This window comes from Octopus sinensis, linkage group LG10 (assembly GCF_006345805.1).
Source record: "Octopus sinensis linkage group LG10, ASM634580v1, whole genome shotgun sequence".
Classification (NCBI taxonomy): Eukaryota; Metazoa; Mollusca; class Cephalopoda; order Octopoda; family Octopodidae; genus Octopus; species Octopus sinensis.
The window spans coordinates 70,238,304-70,265,681 of record NC_043006.1 but is presented as its reverse complement, the minus strand read 5'-3'; the positions used below and the strand labels follow the sequence as shown (position 1 = coordinate 70,265,681).

The following is a 27,378-nucleotide window of genomic DNA, read 5'->3' as shown; positions in this document are numbered from 1 at the left end:
TATTCCATAGGAAGAGCAGTTGTCAAAATCCCAATGTTATACATACATACATACATACATACATACATACATACATACACACACACACACACACACACACACACACACACACACCACACACACACACACATATTTTTCTCTCCTTGTTTTTTTCTGTGTATCTTTCTGTCGAAGATCGTAGGCTCGAAACGTAAAAGACTCTTTCTATTCCTGAGCGCTATACTAATACATTTGTTTGTTTGTACTCCACCTTCGTCTTTTGTTTATTTTCGTAAACTTTCCCTTTATATATATATATATATACAACAATTGCAGCGTGGAAGGTGTTTATAAGCCATTTAAGAAACACACAAAAACCGTTAGATTCACTTCAACATTTAAATTCAATTTGTCAAAATATTTTCGTCGCTTTGAGACCGCGACTTGTTCACTGACAAAACTTCGTGCTGCAGTGAATAGGTCGCGGTCTCAAAGCGATGAAAATATTTTGACAAATTAAATTTAAATGTTGAAGTGAATCTAACGGTTTTTTGTGTGTTTCTTAAATGGCTTATAAACACCTTCTTCGCTGCAATTGTTTTCGTTCCAGCACACGATCTCAGATCAAGTCACTCGCTATGCAGTACATCTCCGTAATATATATATATATATATAGATATATATATATATATATATATATATATATATACATTTATCATATAAATGTTTTCTCTTCTCCATCATCATCATTGCTATTAAAAAATAATAAAAAAAATGTAGCATTATTAAATCTCAGAACGAGATGTAAACAGTAATCGCTCGACAATGTAAAGTATAAAAGCCATCACAATATGGCTAACCACAAAGGGAGGGGTTTACTGTAGCTAGCTTTTAGCCCCAGGAGATCCTGGGGCTAAAAAGATACAGTAACCCCCCCCCTTTGTGGTTAGCCATATTGTGATGGCTTTTATACTTTACATTAAAAAAATGTAGTTCATCTGCTTCACTTTCGAATATTTAACTTTGGAGAAAATTTTTTGATGAAGTGTAGCTCCATTGCTTTTCCGAATTTTGGGTCATCTCTTGAACATTTGTAAAATTTTAAGTCATTTGGAAATTCTGACTGACCAAACCGAGTACAAGGGAGAACCAAGACACCCGGAAAAAACGATAATGAATGAAATCAAAACACTAATTAATGAATACCAAGATTCTTTCACAGACAAGGAAATTGTTTCTGCAGTTCTGTAATCAAAAAGTGCAATTTGTACGGATTACCCAAAATCCACAAAAGCCCCGAAATACAGAGAGCCATAAATGAGCAGGTGAACCAATACATAAAATACTAAGACCTACTGGCCTCAAACTGAGACCAATAGTTGCAGGACCTTAAGCACCAACACAACAACTGAATCACTTTTTGGACATACTCATAAAACCTTTATGCTCATTAATACTCAGTTGTATACGGGATAGCATAGCTTTCCTCCAGCACATTCCACCCACTGTCCCAAAAGGCACTATGATTGATAGATTCTAGTTTCAGCTCACTTACAAGTTTTGATGTTATCAACCTTTATACCAATATACTTAACACTTTGGGCCTGGAAGCAGTCAAACACTGAGTAGAGAAACAGAGAACGCCTCAAAACTGATTTCACCACCAAGGCCGCACGCCTGGTACTAGAAGAAAACACTTTTAGATTCGATAATAAAACATATCGACGAATAAAGGGCACAGCTATGGGGACGCAGTTTGCACACTCATATGCTAACCTAGTCATGGGATACTTGGAAGAAACTCTTTATGAGGATGTAGAGAGAGCTTTTAATGAGGACTGCAAGAAATACATTATTAAAAAGTGGAAATGTTTCGTCGATGACTGCTTCATCTTTTGAGGTCAAATCAAATGACGACCTACAAATATTTAATAATATCCTCAACACACTTCACCCATCCATCAAATTCACGACTGAATCCAGTTGCAACGAATTACCATTGCTGGATATTCATATGAGAATAAGAAAGGAATGAAGGTTACTAAAGGGTCTTTCTTTAATGACGATCGTTTCAATAATAGAATTATTTTATCAATTAACAAGATGGGTTATACGTATTTAGATGATATAAACTCATACGATATTAATTTAAAGTCATACTTATCATTTCTTCAGACCATTTACAAAGGGAATATCGAAGAAGACATATTGGTTTAATTATCCGATTGTAGTCTATTAAATACAATAAACAAATGTGGCTAGGTTTGTGTCACACGAGGCAGCTGCTGTTCGACACAAACCATAAGTCACTAATGCACTGATACAAAAATTCTTTGTTTTGATTTGGAAAAAATTTCCAGTTTTTTTTTCTTCTCCAAATTTTTTTCCGTAGGGCGATTAGCTTTGTGTGTTTGTTGATGTGTGTTATGTTGATTGCTCTATGGTAGAAAGGGCCATTATCGTTAAGGGCAGAGATCAAAGGCAACGGTATTATATTTAATAGACTACAATCTGATAAGTAAACCAATGTCTTCGTCGATATTCCCTTTGTAAATGGTCTGAAGATAAGTAAGGCTTTAAATTAATATCGTATGAGTTTATATTATCTGAATATGTATAACCCATCTTGTTAATTGATAAAAAATTCTATTATTGAAACGATCGTAACCGAAGAAAGACCCTTGCCTTTCTGAAGACTAAAGCAACGAGTTCTATCCCTATGTGTTGTAAACAACCCACATCAATTGTTAGATGTTAAAATTGCCAAGCTTCCTGAAATTCGCCAACAGAACACCTGATGCCAACCCCCTCCATTTTATTTTATTCTATTATTTTTAACGACTTGTTCGCTGTTCATTTCCTGTGCATTATTCTATGTTCTGTAAGGCGGCGAGTTGGCAGAAACGTTGCCTCCCCCTCCTCCTCCTCCTCTCCCTTCTCCTCCTCTCCCTTCTCCTCCTCTCCTTACTTATTATCTTCGCACTCCACATCTCATCCTTCTCCTCCCCTCCGCTCCACCTCTCTCTTCCCCCTCTTCCCCCTCTTCATCTTCTTCTCCTTCTTCCACCTAGGTTTGTGTCCTCCTCCTCCTCCTCCTCCTCCTCTTCTTCTTCTTCTTCTTCTTCTTCCCCCTCCATTCCCTCCTGTTCCTTCTATTCTTCTTCCTCCTCTCCTTCTTCCTGTTCTTCCTCCTCCCCTTCTTCCTCCTCTTCTTCTTTTTTCTCTCTTCTTCTTCTTTCTTCCTCCTCCTCCTCCTCCACTTCTTCTTTTCTTCTTCCTCTCTCTCTCTCCTTCCACTGCTTCCCCTCTCCTCCTCCCTCCCTTCTTCCTCTCTCCTTCTTTCCTCCGCTTTTTCCTCCTCCCCTCCTCGTCTTCTTCTTCTTCTTCTTCTTCTTCTTCTTCCCCCTCCCTTCCCTCCTCTTTCTCCTATTCTTCTTCCCTCCTTCTCCTCCCCCTCCTCTTAATCCTCCTTCTCTTCCTCCCTTCTTCTTCCTCCCCTCCTCTTCCTCCCATTCCTCCTCTTCCCCTCTCCCATCACTTTCTCTTCCCCTTCCTCCTCCCTCTTCCACCCCTCCCCTCTTCCACCTCCTCTTCCTCCTCCTCCTCCTCCTCCACTTCTCCACTTCTTCTTCATCCACCACCACCTCCTCCTCTTCCTCCTTCTTTTCCTCCTCCTCCTCCTCCACCACTTCTTCTTCATCCACCACCACCTCCTCCTCTTCCTCCTTCTTCTCCTCCTCCTCCACCACTTCTTCTTCATCCACCACCACCTCCTCCTCTTCCTCCTTCTTCTCCTCCTCCTCCACTTCTTCTTCTTCATTCACCACCACCTCCTCTTCCTCCTTCTTCTCCTCCTCCTCCTCCTCCACCACTTCTTCTTCTTCATCCACCACCACCTCCTCCTCTTCCTCCTTCTTCTCCTCCTCCTCCTCCTCCTCCACTTCTTCTTCTTCATCCACCACCACCTCCTCCTCTTCCTCCTTCTTCTCCACCTCCTCCTCCTCCTCCTCCATCTTCTCTACCTCCTCCACCCCTCTTCTTTTTCCTCTTCTTCTTCTTCTTTCTCCTCCTCCCACTCCTCCCCCTTCTTCTTCTTCTTCATCCACCACCTCCTCCTCCTCCATCTTCTCCACCTCCTCCACCCCTCTTCTTTTTCCTCTTCCTCCTCCTCACCTCCTCCTCGCCTTCTTCTTCTTCTTCATCTACCACATCATCATCCCCTTCTTCCTCCTTCTCCTTCTCCACCTCCTCTTCCTCTCTTCTTCTTCTTCTTCTTCTTCCTCCTCCTCCTCCTCCTCTCCTTCTTCTCCTCCCTCCTCCTCCTCTCTTCTTCTTCTTCTTCTTCTACTTCTACCTCTCCTCCTCCTACTCCTTCTCCTCCTCTCCTCCTCCTCCGCCACCACCTCCTCCTCCACCACCACCTCCTCCTCCTCCTCTCCCCCTTCTCCTCCTCCTTCTCCTCCTCCTCCTCTTCTTCCTCCTCCTCCACCACCTCCTCCTCTCCTTCACCCTCCTCTTCTTTTCTTCCCTCTCCCCCTCTTTTTCTTCCCTCCTCCTCCAACTCATCTTCATCTTCTTCTTCCTCCTCCTCCACTTCTTTTCTTCCTCCTCGTCTTCCTACTCCTCCACCTCATTCTGCCACAACTTGCGGGGTCGATTAAATAAGTACCAATTACGCACTGGAGTCGATATAATCTGTGCATTATTGTATGTTCTGTAAGGCGGCGAGCTGGCAGAAACGTTAGCACGTCGGGCGAAATGCTTAGCAGTATTCGTCTGCCGTTACGTTGTGAGTTCAAATTCCGCCGAGGTCGACTTTGCCTTTCATCCTTTCGGGGTCGATAAATTAAGTACCAGTTACGCAGAGATCGATGTAATCGACTTAATACCTATGTCTGTCCTTGTTTGTTCCCTCTATGTTTAGCCCTTTGTGGGAAGTAAAGAAATAAGAAACGTTAGCACGCCGGGCGAAATGCTTAGCAGTATTTTGTCTGTCTTTACGTTCTGAGTACAAATTCCGCCGAGGTTGACTTTGCCTTTCATCCTTTCAGGGCACCAGTTGCGTACTGAGATCGATCTAATCGACTGGACCCCTCTCCACAAAATTTCGGGCCTTGTGCCTAGAGCAGAAATGTATAATATGTTTAGTAAAGGCGAGCTGTCAGAAACGTTAGCACACCAGGCGAAATGTTTAGCAGTATTTCGTCTGCCGTTACGTTCTGAGTTCAAATTCCACCGATGTCGACTTTGCCTTTCATCCTTTCGGGGTCGATAAATTATTTACCAGTTACGCACTGGGGTCGATGTAATCGACTTAATCCGTTTATCTGTCCTTGTTTGTCCTCTCTGTGTTTAGCCCCTTGTGGGTAGTAAATAAATAGGTATTTCGTCTGCCGCTACGTTCTGAGTTCAAATTCCGCCGAGGTCGACTTTGCCTTTCATCCTTTCGGGGTTGATAAATTAGGTACCAGTTGCGTACTGGGGTCGATCTAATCGACTGGCCCCTTCCCCACAAAACTTCGGGCCTTGTGCCCAGAGTAGAAAAGATTATTTTATGTCCTGTTCATGCAGTTTTGGTTACTTTTTCTGAATGTTTGTAGTGCACCTGAGCACTGCATACAATAAATTCATTACTGTTTTTAAGTCAAATCTTACAGAATCGCTTTTTAAACCATAATCCATTTGGGAGTCAATTTATTAATATTATATATATATATATATATATATATATATATATATATAATATATATATATATATCCGTGATATCTTTTTTTTTTTGCTTTTGTGCTTGTTTCAGGTATTAGACTGCAGCCATGCCGGGGTACTGCCTTGAAGAATTTTCAATTCTATGAATCGACCCCATTACCTATTTATCATTGAAAGCACGGTTCTTATTCTATCGGTCTCTTTTGCCGAACCTCTATGCTACGAGGATGTAAATACACCAACACCAGTTGTCAAGTGGTGGTGGGAGACAAACGCAGACACAAAGACACCACCCTACATATATACACACACACATACTCACACACGCACACATTCACACATACACACAATGGAAGCTGTTTACTATAATGATGGATAATATTAACTAGTGATTATTATTACAATCCGTGGTCCTCAATTTTTTGCTTAATGTTATCAATCTGTTAAAGTTATCAGCTGCTTATTTTTTACCTATGTAAGATGCTTGTCCACTCATCTAAGAGTGGCCTTTCTCTTGGTACTTTCTCTTGCGAATGTTAATGCTGGAAATATACGTGATATAGTCTTTAAACCGTCTGGCTGCAAGACCCACGTTGCAATTAGGAGGAATTGCGTGAAAAACATATTTATTTGAGGGTAGATTCGAAACTATCCTACTGTCACTCTTTACAAGATTTTAAAACACTATAGACAGCAGACAAGAGGGGGTGTTGACGTGCAATAACCTTTCGTTTGGTTTGCGGTAGGGTCCTCATGAACTTGTGCCTAATTTGAGTGTTACGTCAAAAAAATTGTATGCATTTTATATTCTACTGGCACTAAAGTAACCCTATGTTATAAGTACCCCTTCTATACTGCATCTACCCTTCTAAACAGGCTACCCACTCCGTAACATGCAGAGCTCTTGTCTCTTCTGTGCAGTTTCTAGGACAATCCCAAGTCGTATGGAGTTAAGAGTGACAAAATCCAAACAAACCCAGAGGTTTATGGAAAGGTAACTGCACAGAAGAGACAAGGACACTGCATGTTGCGGAGGAGGTAACCTGTTTAGGAGAGTAGATATAGTGTAGAAGAGGTACTTATGACATAGAGTTACTTTGGTGCCAATGGACTATAAAATGTATCCTAACCCAAGCTGTAGTTAATGAGAGGAAGAGCCTTGAGCTGTAAAATATCCTTCCTAATTTTGACACAGGGCAAGCAATTTTCAGGGGTGGGGGAATTCAATTACATCGACCCCAGTACTCAACTGGTACTTATTTTCATTATTTACATTTGACGGATATTTGTCCTCATCTTGTTTGTTGTTAACACAACGTTTCGGTTGATATACTCTCCAGCCTTCATCAGGCATATGGCGTAATAGTTAAGAGCGAGGGCTACTAACCCCAAGATTCCGAGTTCGATTCCAGGCAATGACCTGAATAATAATAATAATAATAATAATAATAATAATAATAATAATAATAATAATAATAATAATAATAATAATAACAACAACATCGAAAAATACCTTAGGAATGAGAACCCAGGTTCGAAATTTCTCCAAGACACCCGATGAAGGCTAGAAGGTATATCAGCCAAAACGTTGTGTTAACAAACAAGATGAGGACAAATATCCGTCAAATGTAAATAATGTACATAATTCCTCATCCTTAAATATAGAACTGGTACTTATTTTATCGGTCTCCAAAGGATGAAAGGTAAAGTCGATCGTGGCGGAATTTGAACTCGGTACATAAAGAACCGTAAGTAATGCCACTCTATATTTTACAGACGCGCTAACGATTTTGTCAGTTTGCCGTAGATGGACCTTATGTAACCCATCTAACAGGTCCAGGACAGCAAGTACTTCCCTTCAATGCTTCCATCATCAAAGGTCACGTGATAAAATACAAGGTCACAGCACACATCAGTTATCTCTACGATCGAAACGTGTACAAGAAGTAAAATGGAGGGAGAGGGTCTCAGTCAGATGTTTCACAGACAAGGAACATAGACACACTTTCTTTTGGGTAAATAACAAGATCTTTTGAGTCACTGGAATAAGCGTAGTAAAAATACAAGTCAAGGATGTCGACGGAGAATACAAAGTTATGGCGGCATTTGACAAGTGGCCATATTGGGCAGGAAGAAAAGATTGAGGGAACACTTTTGTTGTGTAAACTTACAGATGTCCAATGTAGAATATGAATGCGCATAAAATACCGGGGAATTATTGATAGGCTGACAGAGTAGGGCAAATGGGCTGGAGTAACTAGCAGTGAGAGCGTCAATGAAATGCATATATATATGCAAGAGTGGCTGTGTGTTAAGTAGCTTGCTTACCAACCACATGGTTCCGGGTTCAGTCCCACTACGTGGCACCTTGGGTAAGTGTCTTCTGCTATAGACTCGGGCCGATTAAAACCTTGTGAGTGGATCTGGTAGACGGAAACTGAAAGAAGCCCGTCGTATACATACATACATACATACATACATACATACATACATACATACATACATATATATATGTATATATATATATATATCTATATATCTATTATAATATATATATAGATTATATATAATATATATATATATATTAATAGTTATCGCCATACTAATATGGCAGTCTATAAATATAAGACTAAAGCGGTAGCCTCTTGGAGCTAATCACTTGGAGCTAACCAGCGACAGCTTTAGTCTTATATTTATAGACTGCCATATTAGTATGGCGATAACTATTAATATCCAGTAACGCTGCCGTAATCTCCTTTAGAGAGACTTAGTAATTTTAATATTTCTATTATATATATATATATATATAAGACGGGCTTCTTTCAGTTTCCGTCTACCGAATCTAATCACAAGGATTTGGTCGGCCCTAGGGTATAGTAGAAGACACTGGACCAAGATGCTACGCTATGGAATCATGCTATGGAACCATGTGGTTGGGAAGCAAGCTACTTACCACACAGCCACTCCTGCGCCTACCCAGTCATGTGCCTATATATATATATATACAGACGTATATAAACACACCTCTCATTTTCTCTAATTTCCATCTACTTTATTTCACAGAAGAAAATCAGATATGTTTATCTTTCAGTATTGACAGCCGTCAGGATCGTTTCCCAAATATATCCTCTTGTGTTTCTCAATCAAAGCTATATCTTGCTCAAGCTGTTTCATCAACATCTCCAGTTTTTCTTTTAAGTGCTTCTTTCGGATGGTATCTATGACAACCGAGAGGCCCTGGAAGTCGTGGTGCACAGCTTCCCAATTCTTCTTCAAGCCACTCAGTAACTCCTCTCGCTCTTCTTCGCTCAGCTGTTTCATAGTGTTGTCTTCGATCTGCTTCTTCACAGCTGCTTCGTACCGCCCGTGTAGCATCTTCACGTCCTCCCGTCGTTTCTTCAGGTAAGCTGGAATCTGGCCGTAATCCTGCCAACAGATATGAAACAGAAAGAAATATTAGGATAGGCAACCGACGAACTATCTCATGTAAGACCCCCCACCCCCGCCAAAATCTTCAAATAGGCGTAGGAGTGGCTGTGTGGTAAGTAGCTTGCTTTCGAACCACATGGTTCCGGGTTCAGCCCCACTGCGTAGCACCTTGGGCAAGTGCCTTCTACTATAGCCTCGGGTCGACCAAAGCCTTGTGAGTGGATTTGGTAGACGGAAACTGAAAGAAGCTCGTCGTTTATATGTATATATGTGTGTATGTGTGTATATATGTTTGTGTGTCTGTGTTTGTCCCCCCCCCCCAACATCGCTTGACAACTGATGCTGGTGTGTTAACTTCCCCGTGACTTAGCGGTTCGGCAAAAGAAACCGACAGAATAAGTACTAGGCTTACAAAGAATAAGTCGTGGGATCGATTTACTCGACTAAAGGTGGTGCTCCAGCATGGCCACAGTCAAATGACTGAAACAAGTAAAAGAGTAAATGGTGTGCTGTCCTTTTTCTAACCTAATCTCTTCTTTCGTCTTGTAAAACTGATTCCTCCTTCCATAATTAAAAAAAAAACATACTAGCACTCTGTTCGGTTGGACGACAGCCTGCTCGTGAAGTTAATGCGCAAATGGCCGAGTACTCCACAGACACGCTTAGCCATCACGTAGTTCTCAGAGAGATTCGGCGTGACACAGAATGTGACAAGGTTAGCCCTTTTTTGAAATAAAGCTAGAACTCATTTTTGCCAGCTGAGTTCACTGGAGCAACGTGAAGTAAAATGATTAACTCAAGAACTGAACGCGATGCCAGGAATCGAACTCACGGCCTTACAATCTTGAGCTGAATACCATGGCCACTGATCCACATGGCTTCACACACACACATACGCACACACACATACACATACACACACATACACACATACATACACACACATACACACATACACATACACACATACATACACATACACAAAGACAGCACACACATATACACGCACACACAAAGACAGCACACGCATACACGCAAGGGCAGACACACACACTCATACTCATGCGCACACACACATACACAGACACATGCACATACACACACACAGACACACACACGCACACACAAACATACGCAGAGATCAAGTATCTCAGTTGGTCCTGTCCTAGCATTCACACACGCGCACACGCACACACACACACAGACACGCACACAGACACAGACAGACGCACACACGTTCATACTCATACATACGGAGGCACGCGCACACACACACACACACACACACACACCACACACACAGGCGTCAAGTACCTCAGTCGATCCTGTCCTAGCACTCACAGATTAAGCTTGCCGCTTAACCTACAAGAAAGTGAGTGGCCTGTGGCTTAGTGGTTAAGGAATTCGGCTCACGATCGTAACAATGTGAGTTCGATTCCAGGCGACGCGTTATCTCCTTGAGCAAGATACTTCATGTCACGTTGCTCCAGTCAACTCAGCTGATAAAAATGAGTCGTACCCGTATTCCAGAAAGGGCCAGCCTTGTCACATTCTGTGCCATTCTGTGTCGCTCTGAGAACTAATTTAAGGACACGCATGTCTGTGGAGTACCCGACCACTTTCGTGTTGATCTCATGAGCAGACTGTTTCGCTGATAGGATCAACTGGAACCCTCGTTGTCGTCCTAACAGACCGAGTGCCAGTAAAGGAACAACAATCAAACACCCCGGATAATGTCACTCTGCTTTCTTAAACGAAGGGAAGGACACAATGGAAAATATAATCCTGGATCCCCCCTTCAGAAAAACAACCCCGCCCTCAGAAAAAAAGGAGTGGCTGTGTGGTAAGTAGCTTGCTTACCAGCCACATAGTTCCGGGTTCAGCTCCACTGTGTGACACCTTGGGCAACTATCTTCTACTATAGCCTCGGGCCGACCAAAGCCTTGTAAGTGGATTTGGTAGACGGAAACTGAATTCACAACGACCTCGAACCCACAAGTGTGAACAAGAGAGACAGAGCAAGGCAGAAACAAGGAAAATGCCACTTACATTTGAACACTATACAAATATTCCTTTAAAAATCATTTCTTTTAATTTTTCTAAATTTAATTATTAAATCGTTACAGTTGAAAAGGTCTCAAAATGACTGAAACCGGTACTGAAATGTTCTTTATAAAATTATTTTAGCATTTTCTATTTTGACTTATTTTTTCATATATATCAACTCGTGTGTTCCTTTTCATCCATAGATACACACACCACACACACACACACACACACACACACACACACACAGAGACATATATATATATATATATATTTTATATATATATATAACTTATAAACAAGGGCAAAAGAAAAAATTTCTAATGCCAAATATGCCGAAACTAGACACATTGTCCATAACCATATACTTTGTCACAATAAGCACGTTACTCGAAAAAGGTCGACAGAAATTTCTAAAAAAATCCGTTATTACCATATCGGACCCGATTTCAGAGTTAGTTCATAAGAACCTTCCCTTCGTCAGTGATAAATGCGGCAAAGAAATAAATGAAATACTTACTTATACCCATGGAAGAAGCAAACACTAAGTCATGAGCACAATTAAGTACCCCAAATATATCCAAAATAGAAATTCTCCAGCCCATTCGAGACACGTGCGATTCGAAACATCTTTTTCGAAAAATTTTATCCTATATTAATTGTAAATTTAATAGTGTTCACTTCCGGACTCACTCACTGGTGTGGTTACGTCCCCGTAACTTAGCGGTTCGGCAAAAGAGACCGATAGAATAAGTACTAGGGCAGTGCTCCAGCATGTCCGCGGTCAAATGACAGAGCAAAAACACCTAAGCTCCACGAGGCTCCGGTGCGGGGTGGTGGTGAACCTCGCTGTACTCTTTCACCACAACTTTCTCTCACTCTTTCTTCCTACTTCTGCCAGAAAGCAGAAGAACTATTGTGTGGTAAACCTTCAGACCCTAGTCTAGATTGCGAATCCTCTGTACTCCAGGATGGTTCAGCTCTCCACCCGTTAAAAGCCACCGTTTACGGAATGAGGATAACAACGTAGCTTTCGCGCCCGTGCAACCGCCAGTCTATCACGTGGTGGGTGGATCTTCAAGTTGCCACACGTATTCTTAGTAGCTTAGAGTAGGCTCGAATTAGAGATTATTCTTCGTGGCTAATGGCATGAGTCCAATTGGAAGAAGAAGAAGAAGAGAAGAAGAAGAGAAGAAGAAGAAAAGAAGAGAAGAAGAAGAAGAAGAAGAAGAAGAAGAAAAGAAAAAAGAAGAAGAAGAAGAAGAAGAAGAAGAAGAAAGAAGAAAGAAGAGAATAAGAAGAAGAAAAGAAGAAGAACGAAAAGAAAGAAGAGAAGAAGAAAAGAAGAACAGACAACAGCAACAAAAAACACCCTTTCATTTCATCCTTACCTTCTTCTGAATAAAAAGGGGTTTGATACCGGATGGCAGCAAGAGGTGTTTATCCCCATTTCGAGTGTCGCAGTACTTCTGGGTGACTTTCTTGGGCAGCGATGTGATTATTTCAATGGCATTCTCTGTGATGAAGTTCTTTGTAGTCTTCATTCCACACATGGGCACATTGTCTTTGCTAGGCAAGCTGGGCTTCTTGGTCGTACACGTCGTCCTGTCCTGCGATGACTTCTCTGCCGCCGCCGGCTTCACATTGACAGCTTTTTCTGGACAACATCAACGGCAACAACAACAAAGAAACAAAGAGAAAATGAGAGAAGAAAGGATAAAAAAAAATACAATGTTAAGTGTTTGCGTCTTAGCGTTAATGGTGAGGATGAGGGTGATGGTGGAGATGGTGATCAATGACGGCGGTTATGGTGGTGGTGGTGGTGACGACGAGGAGGACGGCGTCGGCGACGACGACTATGACGACGATGACTATGACGATGCTAATGGTGACAGCGGTGGTGGTGGTGGTGGTGATGGTGATGCTGACAATGACGACGACGACGACGACAATGTTGACGGTGGTGGTGATGTTGATGTTGATGTTAATGATGATGATGATGATGAGAGGATACCGGCAACGATGACAGGAGCGGTGTGTAGAGGGCGCAGGAGTGGCTGTGTGACGAGCGCAGGAGCGGCTGTGTGGAGGGCGCAGGGGGGCCTGTGTGGTAAGTAGCTTGCTTACCAACCACATGTTCCGGGTTCAATCGCACCGTGTGGCACCTTGGGCAAGTGTCTTCTACTATAGCTTCAGGCCGACCAAAGCCTTGTGAGTGGATTTGGTAGGCGGAAACTGAAAGAACCTGTCGTATATATGTATATATATTATATCTATATATATATATATATATGTGTGTGTGTGTGTGTGTGTTGTGTGTGTGTGTGTGTGTGGTGTGTGTGTGTATGAAGAGACCGATAGAATAGTAATAGGCTTACAAAGAATAAGTCCTGGGGTCGATTTGCTCGACTAAAAAGTTCCAGCATGGCCACAGTCAAATGACTGAAACAAGTAAAGAGATAAAAAAGAATACATGGAAACTGGGAAACCCGGAAACCCGGCTCTCTGAGTCCACATGACTCGGGAAGAAATGTTACTTCACTTTTAATGGTTATACTAGTTAGCATTAGTGTTTTTACACACACACACATACATACAAACACATATACGACGAGTAAATCGACCCCACGACTTATTCTTTGTAAGCCTAGTACTTATTCTATAGGTCTCTTTTGCCGAACCACTAAGTGACGGGGACGTAAACACACTAGCATCGATTGTCAAGCGATGTTGGGGGACAAACACAGACACACAAACGTATACACACACATATACATATATACGACGGGCTTCTTTCAGTTTCCGCCTAACAAAACCGCTCACAAGGCTTTGGTCGGCCCAAGGCTATAGTAGAAGACACTTGCCCAAGGTGCTACGCAGTGGGACTGAACCCGGAACCATGTGGTTGGTAAGCAAGCTACTTATCACACAGTCACATTTCTTCTTGATAGGCCGTTCTATATATCTGTATCTTTTTTTTGTGCATATATATATTTTTAACTCCTGTGTTTTTTTATATATGTATTCTTTATAAGTTGAAAGGCCATGATGATATTTATATATGATCAAATGTTTGGAGGCGTGGTGTTATGTATAAAGTCGTTGACTCGAATTTGATGTTTTGTTCTCTGATCAATATTTCTTTTTTGTTTTTTTATTTCAGTCTCAATTACATTTGAGCACTTTATCTTGGCAGTCTTATAAACCCTTTTGTCTCCATAAAAGGAGACATAAATTATCTCATGTATGTGTGTGTGTGTATATATATATTCGTATATACACATACTCAACGCAGTTAAAGGAACACTCATACAGAAATAGAGATATAAAGAAGCTCATGAATAACAGTTTACAATGAGACACTCACTTGAATTTTTCCTCAGAAAATTCTTCGTGTCTGGAATTTCCACTTTGGCTGGGCCCATAGTTTTGGCAATTTCTTGGGTTCGTTTCTTTTCAACCTTCACCTGAGGGCGATATTTTGATATATATCTGAAATACAGACAGAATAAATCCTGTTGTAGTGATACCTACACGGTGCCATTAATAATAACAACAAGGTTGATATCTATTATCTCAGGAAACACACTATCTACATCTAGTCCTTGGTATATGGTACCGATAGGAATGTACCCATAGAAATGCACCTCGTGGGTTTAGAAGAGCATCTAACACCTATTAGAAATGTGCCTTTTACATAGTAGCGACAATAATGTACATTCCACAATCCAATGACTGAAGCTATTAAATCTATTATAAGAAAGGATAATGTGTGTGCGTGCGCGCGCGCGCGCATGTGTGTGTGTATAATAAAAACGAAATTCTGTCTGACCGTCTGGGACCCCTGTATCTCAGTCTATATTTGCTCCACATAGGCATCTTATATCCTTTTGGAATCAGGATGATCCCGGAATTGCAAATCTACCCTTCATTTGGTTCTTGAATATCTAGCATTTGGGTTGCAGACGTCAGAGATCAAGGGGGAGATAAGTGACAGTCGCTAATTTTACGTCGAGATAAGAACTTTGGGACAAATTGGCCAACAGTTGGAATTCAACTTGGGATTGGAAGAATAGAATGATTGCATTACAGAACTAATTCTTATCCGTCCTTAACCCCTGATCAAACACCACTGGGGCATATAGTCATGATATTTAACTCTCTTCAACTTTGGGCTGCCGGCCCAATTAGCCCTGCGCAGCGGTTAGCTTAAAGTCCTCACGGAGTGCAGCTTTTAAGCTAATGTGTATGCAGTAATCCCTCGACTATCGCGGGTGTAACGTTCTAAAACTTCCCGCGATAGGTAAAAATCCGTGAAGTAGAAACAGTACTGTACTGAAAGGCGGTGAGCTGGCAGAAACGTTAGCACACCGGGCGAAATGCTTAGCGGTATTTCGTCTGCCGTTACGTTCTGAGTTCAAATCACGCCGAGGTCGACTTTACCTTTCATCCTTTTGGGGTCGATAAATTAAGAACCAGTTACGCGCTGGGGTCGATGTAATCGACTTAATCTCTTTGTCTGTCCTTGTTTGTCCCCTCTGTGTCTAGCTCATTGTGGGCAGTAAAGAAATATCTATCTATCTATCTATCTATCTATCTATCTATCTATCTATCTATCTATCTATCTATCTATCTATCTATCTATCTATCTGTCTGTCTGTCTGTCTGTCTGTCTGTCTGTCTGTCTGTATGTATGTATGTATGTATGTATGTATGTTATGTCAGGTCACTTTCGAGTGCTACTGGTAACATGTAACCCAGTACAATCTGTTGCGTGGTCGGGCCGTCGGCGACTAAACCGGCAACCCCACCAAGCTTGCTTGGTGAGGAGGATGATTATTGGACATCCTGCGGGATGAAAAACAAAACTCGTCAAAGGGCGGAGGAACTCTTTTGAGTCAACGGCCATCCGATAAATGTGTATTTTTCTTTCTCTTAAGGCTTAAGGCTGTATCATGCGCGGGGACATAGAAATAATCGGACTGAATAACCGATCGCGCGGTTAAACCATTAGGAGTGAAGGACTCCTAGCCTTTGTTAGGGCATCCTTCTAGGAGAAGGTAACTCAGGTAACTGGGATAACTCCGACATAAAACCTGCGGCTCAGAGGTTACCGGTGATGTTGACTTGTTCTTCTTTTCGGATTATGGCTACTGTTGCTTAGTGAGTGGGATTGACTCAGTGCACAGCCTTTCCTCACTTTAAAAAAATCTTCTTGCACAGGCATTGCACGATAACAACATTGTTCATGATTGTTGATGGTGCTGTGAGTCTCAACTGAATGGCTGATTGTAGCCTTAAGAAGCAAATAAAAGTCACATTCGATCACAGCACCAATAACAGTTAAGCTTCGTGCAATGGCCATACTCGATAACGAGGGGGCAGCCATCATGTATGTATGTATGTATGTATGTATGTATGTATGTATGTATGTATGTATGTATGTATGTATGTATGTATCTATCTATCTATCTATCTATCTATCTATCTATCTATCTGATATGAAAATTCTATAATTATAAGCATAATTATAATAAAGGTTCAGCAAAATTGCTTCACCACATACTGAAATTTAGAAAATAGCAGTTAAATACTATTCCACTGCCATAAGATACCGAACTACTTGGTAAAATTATTAATTATTAATTGATTAATCAATTTTACTCTTTATTATTATTGATAATATCTATCTGATTTGTGTAGGCGCGTGGCCTAGTAGTAAGGGTGTTGCACTCACGATCGCTAGGTTGTGGGCTCGATGCCCGGACTGGGCAGAGCATTGTGTTCTTGAGCAAAACACTTCATTCCACGTTGCTGCAGGCCACTTAACTTGTCAATGGGAAACCCTGCGAAAGAATAGCCTTCGGATCAGAGGAAATGTTGTCCTGCCCGCCTTGCAAACGGGGTGTCAGCATTAGAAAGCTAAAACGATGCGAAGCGCATTGTGATCAGCGACGTATAACAACATCTGATAGTCTGGGCGAAATTTGAACTTGTCGGCGGAATTTGAACTCAGAGCGTGAAGACAGACGAAATGTTGCTAAGCAATTTGCCCAGCGTGCTAACGATTCTGCCAGCTCGCCTTACTAATAATAATGATTTCAAATTTTGCCACAAGGGCAGATTGGGGGAGAGGATTACGGCAATTATATCGATCCCGGTGTTTTACTGGTACTTAATTTATCGATCTCGGCGGAATTTGATTTCAAAACATAAAGGCGGACGAAATGCTGGTAAGCAATTTTCCCGACCTGCAAACAATTCTGCCAGCTCACCTTATTATTAATAATTATTATGATAATAAGCTACGATGATTTAAAGTGGGAAATACGAAGTATGTGGTCAATGAAGAGAGTTAGACGTGATACCAGTAGTAATTGGTGCACTTAGAAGTATCAGCACCCAACAACCAGTATGGCTGAAAAAGATAGGCGTAAATATGAAGGTAAAACACCTACAAAAACCAGCATTATTTGAAACTGAAAGAACACTTCGAAGGGTTCTTGAGGCATGATCAGTAAAGCGAGTCCCACCTTAGACTGCTGGCTGTAGACAGCTGACACTTTCCATCAAACCAACAAAATAAGCTGTGGGTTTTCATAAAATAATAATGTTTAAAATTTTGAGGGGATGAGTCGATTACATCGACCCCAGTGTTTCACTGGCACTGAATTTATCGATCCCGAAAGGATGAAAGGCAAAGTTGACCTCAGCGGTAGTTGAACTCAGAAGGTAGCGACGGACGAAATACCGCAAAGCATTTCGCCCAACGTGCTGACGATTCTGTCAGCTCGCTGCCTTCAAAATAATAATAATAATAATAATAATAATAATAATAATAATAATAATAATAATAATAATAATAATAATAATAATAATTATATATGGATGACCTAAAACTATACGCTACAAATGACAAACAGCTGGAAACACTACTAAAGACAGTTCATGGATTTACCAAAGAAATAGATATGAAATTTGGATTAGAGAAATGCGCCAAAGTAACCCTGAAAAGAAGAAAATTAATTAAGAGTAGCAACATCACACTAGATAAAACCAATGAAATAAAAGAATTAGACCAAAGCCAAACTTACAAATACTTAGGAATCCATGAACTAGATAAGACACAACACACATAAATGAAAGAGAAAATAAAAAAAGAATATTATAGACGAGTTAGATCAATACTGAAAACAGAGCTCAATGCTAAAAACAAGATAATAGGTATCAACACTTTAGCCGTCCCAGTTATAAGTTACAGCTACAATATCCTTAACTGGACACTAAATGAACTGACCAAAATAGATAGGAAAACAAGAAAAATAATGACAGGATCTAGGATGCATCACCCAAAATCTGACATAGAAAGGCTATATATACAACGTATTGATGGTGGCAGAGGCCTTATACAGCTGGAAAACTACTATAAAATAACCACCATAGGACTGCAAAAATATCTACTTCAGAAGGAAGGAAAACTGATACAAATAGCGGCAAAACACGAGCAAAACAATAAACTGTTCTCAGTATTTAAGGAAGCTGACAAATACAAACAAGAAATCATACCACCTAACAAATATGAAGAAGAAGAAGAAGAAGATGAAGAAACAACAAAAGCTATAAAACAAATGAAATCCAAACTAAAAATAGAACAGCAACGAACCATGATAAAACGATGGCAAGAAAAGCCCCTTCATGGCAAATACCGGACTAAACTAAATGCAAAAGAAATAGACAAAGAAAAATCCCAACAATGGTTGAGAAGCTCAGGACTCAAAGCAGAGACAGAGGGATTTTTAATTGCAGCACAAGACCAAAGCCTCGCCACCAGAAATTACCAAAAACATGTAATGAAAAGAAATATAACAAGTAACTGCAGAATATGTGGAGATGGACAAGAAACAATAAATCATATTATCTCTGGCTGCCCAGTCCTGGAATATATTCACAGACACGACAGAGTTGGGACCTATATACACTGGAAACTATGCCAACATTATGGAATAACAACAGAAAAAAGATGGTATAGGCACACACCAGAAAAGGTCACAGAAAACGAGAAAGCAACCATACTCTGGGATATGCCAATACACACAGATAGAGAAATTAAGGCCAACAGACCAGATATAGTTGTCAGAGATCATGAAAAAAAAAAAAGTGTTTTCTAATTGATGTATCAATACCAGCGGATGACAACGTGTCTCTAAAAGAAATGGAGAAACTTTCAAAATACAAAGACCTGGAAATAGAGGTAACCAGAATGGGGAATCTAAAAAGAGGTAACCAGAATGTGGAATCTAAAAACAGAAACAATTCCTATCATAATAGGACAAATACATAACAAAAACACCAGGACTTACAAACACATATAACATACAGAAAATTGCACTACTGGGCACTGCACACATCCTACGCAGAACACTTTCCATACAATAACCAACAGAGCATCACAACAAATCACAGCACATACCCAAGGCACACAGAGCTGCGCTCGGTAATGAAGTGAAAGCACGCTATAAAAATAAAACTACTGAATCATGATAATGATGATAATAATAATTATTATTATTTCATCTTTTTGCCACAAGGGCAGCATAGGGGAGGTGTGGATGAGTCGATTACATCGACCAAGTGTTCAATTGGTTCTTATTTTATCGATCCCGAAAAGATGAAAGGTAAAGTCGATCTCAGCAGAATTTGAACTCAGAACGAAGCGACGGGCGAAATACCGCTCAGTATTTCGTTCGGTGCGCAAAACCATTCTACCATCTCGCCGCCCCTTTTCATCAGATTATAAGAATATATCGTCATCATCGTTTTGACGTCCACTTTTCCATGGCTGCATGGGTTAGCCACAGTTAACTGAGTCAGATATTCAATGACTGGCTGATGCCCTTCTTGTCGTCAACTCTTACCTCATTCCAAGCAAGGTAATGTTTCGGCATGGCCAGACATATGTTGTAACAGAATATTAGAAGTGAAAGACCCTGCTTACAACTATCATGCGATGTCAAGACAAAGGTAAACAAACTTACGGTATACACAAATATACATACATATCCCACACAGCACATATATATATATGTATATATGTACGCACACACACATACATTATATATGTGTATGTACACGCACACACACACACACATTACACACACACAGACACACACAGACACACACACACACACACACACATATATATATATATAACAAAGTGAAGTTGTAAGATAGATAGACACAAATGTGTATATATATATATATATATATACATTTGTGTCTATCTATCTATCTATCTATCTATCTATCTATCTATCTATCTATCTATCTATCTATCTATCTATCTATCTATCTATCTATCTATCTACCTACCTACCTGTCTACCTGTCTGTCTGTCCGCCCGTCCGCCCATATCACTGTCCGTTTGAAGGCAGGGTCGTAAAAATGAGGAGATGGAAGAGATACTTAGAGACAGGCAGACAAATAGACAGACGTTAAATGAAACGAAGATATACATACATACAATCTTACATACATACATACATACATACAAACACACACACTCTCTCACACACACACACACACAAATATATATATATATACATATATATATATATATTATATATATATATATATATATATATATATATATATATATATATATATCTATATATATATATATATAATATATATATATAGAGAGAGAGAGAGAGAGAGAGCAGAGGGTTAGATAGTACACTGCGGCAGCATGACCTACCTGGGTGGCTTCGGTTCAGGTATATGTTCTGCGGGTATAAGGTTAGTTATATATTCCTTATCCGGTAATTTCTTCACGGCTACGGGCATATTTTGTTGTTCAGTTTATACCTGTTGCAACTATACACAATGACGTTCCCTGTTCGCGCTTTCGAGGTAAATGACTGAATTACTAATGTGTATTTACAGATACAAAGATACACTACTTTTTAGTATAGGAAGCCTTTTGAATAACAGCAGCCGACAACACAACGGGTAGCTATGGAAACTGGTGACGTCATGTAAACAGGCAATCTAAAAACAGTTACGTACGTAATGGCATCTCAAGGGGAATTACTCATGTAAAAATAATTGACTTAATTCCCTTGAAATTATTTTCTTCTTGCTCGTTGTTGTTTTCGTTTTATCTGACGACTGATATACCTCCTCGTCTTTCTCTTTGTCCTCATCGTCCTCTTCCACCTCGTCCTCGTCCACATCGTCTTCCTCCTCTCTCTCAGACACATCATATGCGATGAGTGTAAGCCTGTTTCAATGCAACAGGACTGCTCGGAAAGGCGAGCGGACAACGGGAAAGACTGGGGGAGGCTGCGGACTTACAATCTTCGTCTTTGTAACATATTGTAACCGATACCAATGAGAATGACAGCCCCATGATTGACCAAGAGGCGGGAATCGGGAATCAATGAAACCGAGTTAACACGGAAATTATCTTGGACACGAATATGGCTGTTACTTCGATCAGTGAACCAAGTGCAAACAATTTTAGGTGCAAGCTGTGCTGTAGGATCTTTGCAACCGAGAGAGGCTTGAAGGTACATCAGGGAAAGGCTTGTAAGAAGAGGACAGAGCAGTGTAGATCATGTGATCGTAAAACACGTGGCAAATCATCCCGGGACTCAAACCGCAGCGGATCGGTAAATGCTACAGCAAATACCTCTTCCAGACAGGAAACTGCAGGTTATGAAACCGGTGTATCAGATAGTAATCGGAGGAAACCGAGGTTTCTGTGGCCTGCTGCTAATGAGAGAGTAAGATACAAAGAGTTTGAAAACAAGGTATGTCGAGCTCTTTATAAAATGACAAGATCTACAGTAGAGAAACTGGGAAAGTTAACAAGCTCAATATACGATACGGGAAAGGAATTATAAAAAGAGTATCCGATTAGCGAAAGGAAAGTGTGGACCAAGTTGGAGGATCAGGAAAATGAAACAGTTGACGAAGGAAAAGACCAGCCTAAGAAAGCGATGGAAATGTGCTACAGAAGATAAAAAACCTGGCCTCACGCTGTAGTGCGACGATTTAAAAAGGAAATGTCGTTATGTGCAACGACAAATCCGCCGATATGAGCAACAAAGGAAAGTAAAAGGACTCGGTAACAGTTGCTGAAGGATCAATACGGGGTTACTAAGAAGCTGTTCACTGAAGCGAAGAATGGCGCTTTATCGTGCACAAAAGAAGAATTGGATACTCATATCAAAGTAACATACAGCGTAACCAAAGTAGCATACACCGTAACCAGCCACTGTCACCGCTAAATGGACTAAATGGACTCTTAGAACCTGATATCGAATTTCGAATTGGGGACATCAGGGAGAAGGGGTTGAATAATTTCGTGAGAAAAGCTAGAACAATGAGTGCCCCAGGAGGTGTTGGTGTTTCATATAAAGTATACAAATATTGTAATCGTCTGCGAAAGAAGCTCTTTGTCCTACTACGACAGCTGTGGCGCGAAAAGACTCTAGTAGAGGATTGGTGTAAGGCAGAGCGCATATACCTGCCGAAGGAGGCCATAAAACAGTTTAGGCCGATATCCTAATTCAATGTGGAAGGCAAGATCTTTATGGGAAATCTCTCAAGGAGAACAGTGACATATTTACTGAGTAATGGATATGTTGATGAATCTGTTTAAAAGGCCGGAATCCCTGTGATCTCTGGATGCGTTGAACACTGTTTTTCGATTTGGAAAGCGATCAGGATGCCAAACAGAACAAGACAAATCTGAACGTGGTATGGCTTGACCTAGCGAATGTATATGGCTCAGTGCCACATAAATTACTGATGAAAGCCATGGACCATTTCCACATTCCAGACAAAGTAACCAAATTAATGAGGATGTACTATGACAGTTTTGAGATGAGGTTTACGGCTGGAGATTTTACAACAGATTGACACCGATTGGAGTATGGCATTGCTGCTGGCTACACAATATTTGTCACGTAGTTTATCTTTGTCATAGAGATGATTTTGAAAGCCGTGGATTTTTTGGAACAAATCGCCCATGAACAGTCGCCTAAGAAGGCCTTCATGGATGACGTGACACTATGCAGAGTGCCCTCTTGAGACTAGACGAGCTTGTGAAGTGGTCAAGGATGCGATTTAGAGCAAAAAAGTCGCGCATACTGACATTTATTAAGGGAGTGCAAAAAGAAATTAAGTTTCAAATAGCTGATGAAAGCATTCCAAGAAAGAACCCGTCAAGAGGTTGGGGCGAGTATACGCTGGAACAGAGCTTCATTTGATCCAATGTATTCAACAGATGACGAGGTGGAAGGAACATGTTGAGAGAAAAATAAGCTGGAATGAGATATGGAGGTGGACCACATTTCGGCTAAGTTTTCTGATACGTTCATCCTATGATACGAGGGACGTTCAATAAGTAATGCCTCTGACCCACTTGCAGTTGTTGGATCTAGCTGAAATTTTGCATGTGCAATCATTTATATCTCTATAGAGTAAGTGGCAAATTACAGCTCTGAATTAATTGTGGTTTCTGATTTACAGGTGTTTGAACCGAGTCAAGTTTGAAATGGAGCCTGTTGAGTGTCGAGCAGTGATCCGGTTTTTGTATTTGAAAGGACGCACACCACGGGAGACTTTTGATGAAATGAAAGTAACTTATGGTGATGATGCCCCATCATATGACCTTGTAAAACGCTGGCATCGTGAATTCAAACATGGTCGGAACTCTGTGGAAACAGCTCCCAGATCTGGTCGCCCCTTTCTGCCATTGATGAGGCATCTGTCCGTCAAGTTGAGGCTGCCATTTTGGAAGATCGACGCATAATTATTCGCCAAATAGCCCATGAGGTCAAGATTAGTACCGGGTCTGTGGAAACTATCATTCATGACCATTTGCATATGCAAAAGGTGTCTGCCAGATGGATTCCCAGGTTGCTCACGCCTTTCCAGAAGCAAGAACGCGTCGAGTGCTCGAGGGTGAATTTGGAGATGTGCCAAGAAGATGAGTCAAAATTTTTCAAAAGACTGATTACACAGGATGAAACCTGGGTCCATCACGAGGATCCAGAGACCAAAGCCCAGTCAATGCAGTGGAAGCACCGTGACTCACCCCCTCCAAAGAAGGCAAGGGTGCAGCCCTCCGCTGGCAAGGTCATGCTCACAGTCTTCTGGGACCAGGACAGAGTAGTGATGACAGATTTCCTGGCAAAGGGTACCTCAATTGCAGGAGTCTATTATGCTTCACTTTTGAGGAAATTAAGAGAAGTTATCAAAATCAAGAGGCGGGGCAAGATCAGCAAAGGCATCCTCCTCCTGCAGGACAACGCTCCGGTCCACAACTCGCTTATCGCCAGATCAGAAGCACAGGCGTATGGCTATGAACTCCTCCCCATCCCCCCTACTTTCCTGACCTTGCACCCTCTGATTTTCACCTCTTCTCAATCATGAAGTTGTTTTTGAAGGAAAGCGTTTCCCAGATGATGCAGCCTTGATTTCTGAAGTCACGTTCAGGTTGGAGGACCAAGCTGGGTTCTTCTACAAAAACGGTCTTCAGAGCCGCATCAAACGATGGGAGAAATGCGTAACTCTGGATGGTTCCTATGTAGAAAAAGACTAATAACTGTGCCAAGTTTCGTTGCTCTACTGCTATGGGAAGTGGGTCAGGGGCATTACTTATTGAGCGCCCCTCGTATCATGCCATCACCTGCAAACAAAATCTTATTTGGACCTCCAAGAGCCATACGGACTCTGATTAGGAATCACTGATCTACACACTTTGTCTATATACTCAGTCAACATCTACACACTGTGACTATCTATCCAGAAACTTTATACACATTATCTATTGACACGACATCTGTGTCTATCTGTACAGTCATTATTACCTCCGCTTTAGCGAAGGTGGAGGTATTGTTTTCAGTCGTCTTTGTTTGTTTGTTGGTTTGTCCGTGGACAAGATATCTCAAGAACCACTGGATGGATTAGGATGAAGCTTTCAAGGACGTTTGGCCTCGTGACTGGCACGAACTGATTAGATTTGGGGTCGATCCGCTACCGGACAAGGATTCTGGATTGTTTTTCTATTTTATTTTTTTACTTAATTTTTGAGCGCGGTCGGGTTCATTTTTAGTATTCTCGTTTGTGAGAGCAGTCGAGTTTATTTCAGATATCCTCATTTTAAAAATCATCTCTGGTTAACCGTTGAGAGGACATTGGTGTTGCCTTGGCGGAGGTTTGCTCTCTTTGCTCGTTTCCAGACTGTGGTGATGGCGGTAAGATGATAGTGGCAACACTGGTAGTCTTGTTGTTGTTGATGATGATGATGATGAAGGTGGTTGTGGTGATACTGGTGTTGGTGATGCTGGTACTGTTGTTGGCGATGATGATGATGGTGATGATTACAATAGTGCAGGTGCTATTGGTAGTGGAAGTTGTGGTGGTGGTGGTGATGGTGGTGATGGTATAGCTAATGGTTGTGTTAGTAGTGGTGTGCTGTGATGGTAATGGTGGTGGGGGAAAACAGTGATGGTGGTGTAGTGGTAGTGGCTGTGGTGGTGGTAACTGGGTGATAGATAAATTGTAAGAAAGAACTAAGTGACCTCTCAACCTCCACCATCCCCATCACCACAACAACGACAACGTCTACCACCACCACCACTACCATTACCATTATCACCACACTCACTACCACCGACCATGAGCACCACCACAACCATCACCACCATCACCACCACCATCGCCTTTAACTACTACCAACCCCCATCAATCACACCTCACCACCACCACCACGACTACCACCACCACCACCACCACCACCACGACTACCACCTCCACCACCACCACTACCACCAACACCACAACCACCACCAAAACGACTACCACCACCATCACCACCACCACCACCACCACCACCACTGCCACCACAAAGACAAACGTGAGAAGAGGAAATATCGGCTGTCTCTAATGGAAATCATTTGTCTGAAGTTAGACTAAATAATTGTCTTAGTTTGGTACAAGGACACCATATTTTAATGTGGGGATTACACCGTCAACAACACGGACGTCGGACGTCTGGCGGTGGTGTGGTAGCAACGTGTAGTGGGTGGTGGTATCAGTAGTAGTCTGTAATATGTCTATATATGAATACATACACACTATATCTATCAGTCCGTCTGTCTGTCTGCCTGTCTATCAATCCATCCATCCATCCATCTAACCATCCGTCCGTCGACCCTTCCCTCCCTCCCTCCCTCCATCCATCCTTCGTGGCTGTGTGGAGGCGCAGGCATGGCTGTGTGGTAAGGAGCTTGCTTGCCAACCACATGGTTCTGGGTTCAATCCCATTGCATGGCACCTTGGGCAAGTGTCTTCTACTATAGTCTAGGCTGACCAAAGCCTTGTGAGTGCATTTAGTAGTGGGAAGCTGAAAGAAACCGTTCGTATATATATATATATATATATATATATATATATTAATGTCTGTTTCTGTGTGTGTATGTGTATCTGTGTTTAACCCTTCAACATCGCTTGACAAGCGATGTTGGTATCTTTACCTCCCTGAAACTTAGCGGTTCGGCAAAAGATACCGATAGAATAAGTACTAGGATTACAAAGAGTAAGTCTTGAGGTCGATTTCTTCGACTAAAGGCGGTGCTCCAGTATGACCACAGTCAAATGACTGAAGCAATTAAAAGAATACGAGAATAAAAGAATATATATATATATATATATTATATATATATATATATATTCTTTTATATGTGTGTATATACACGTTAGTGCGCCGGGCAAAATGCTTAACGGAATTTCGTCTGTCGTTACGTTCTGAGTTAAAATTCCGCCGAGGTCGACTTCGCCTTTCATCCTTTCGGGGTCGATAAATTAAGTACCAGTTTCGCACTAGGGTCGATGTAATCGACTCAATCCCTTTGTCTGTCCTTGTTTGTCCCCTCTATGTTTAGCCCCTTGTGGGTAATATATATATATATATATATACAATATATTATTCATATAGAAATATGATAAAGGCTCCCAAATAAGGAAGCAAGTGCTAGAGACACAAAGAGGGATAAATTCATCAAAGGAATGAAAATCAAAAACATTTACCATTATAGATGTATCCCAGACTGATCAGTTATACCTCTTTCTAGCAAAACATACAGAATATGTTTGCCCAGGCAAGGTTCGTCAGTGGGTAGCCTTCTAAATCCTAGATGCACAAA

At 41.3% G+C, this 27,378-nt stretch overlaps 1 protein-coding gene across 1 annotated transcript; it reads right to left on the bottom strand.

Annotated features, from left to right (window-relative positions):
• Positions 1 to 8,754: 8,754 nt before the first annotated feature.
• On the bottom strand, positions 8,755 to 21,191 carry LOC115216250 (enkurin-like). Its single transcript, XM_029785449.2, has 4 exons — positions 20,916 to 21,191; positions 14,529 to 14,653; positions 12,553 to 12,818; positions 8,755 to 9,112 (listed from the first exon to the last, which is right to left on the bottom strand). The coding sequence occupies exons 1-4, from the start codon at positions 21,002 to 21,004 to the stop codon at positions 8,774 to 8,776; spliced, it is 819 nt and encodes a 272-aa protein (XP_029641309.1). The 5' UTR covers positions 21,005 to 21,191; the 3' UTR covers positions 8,755 to 8,773.
• Between the last annotated feature and the right edge of the window lie 6,187 nt (positions 21,192 to 27,378).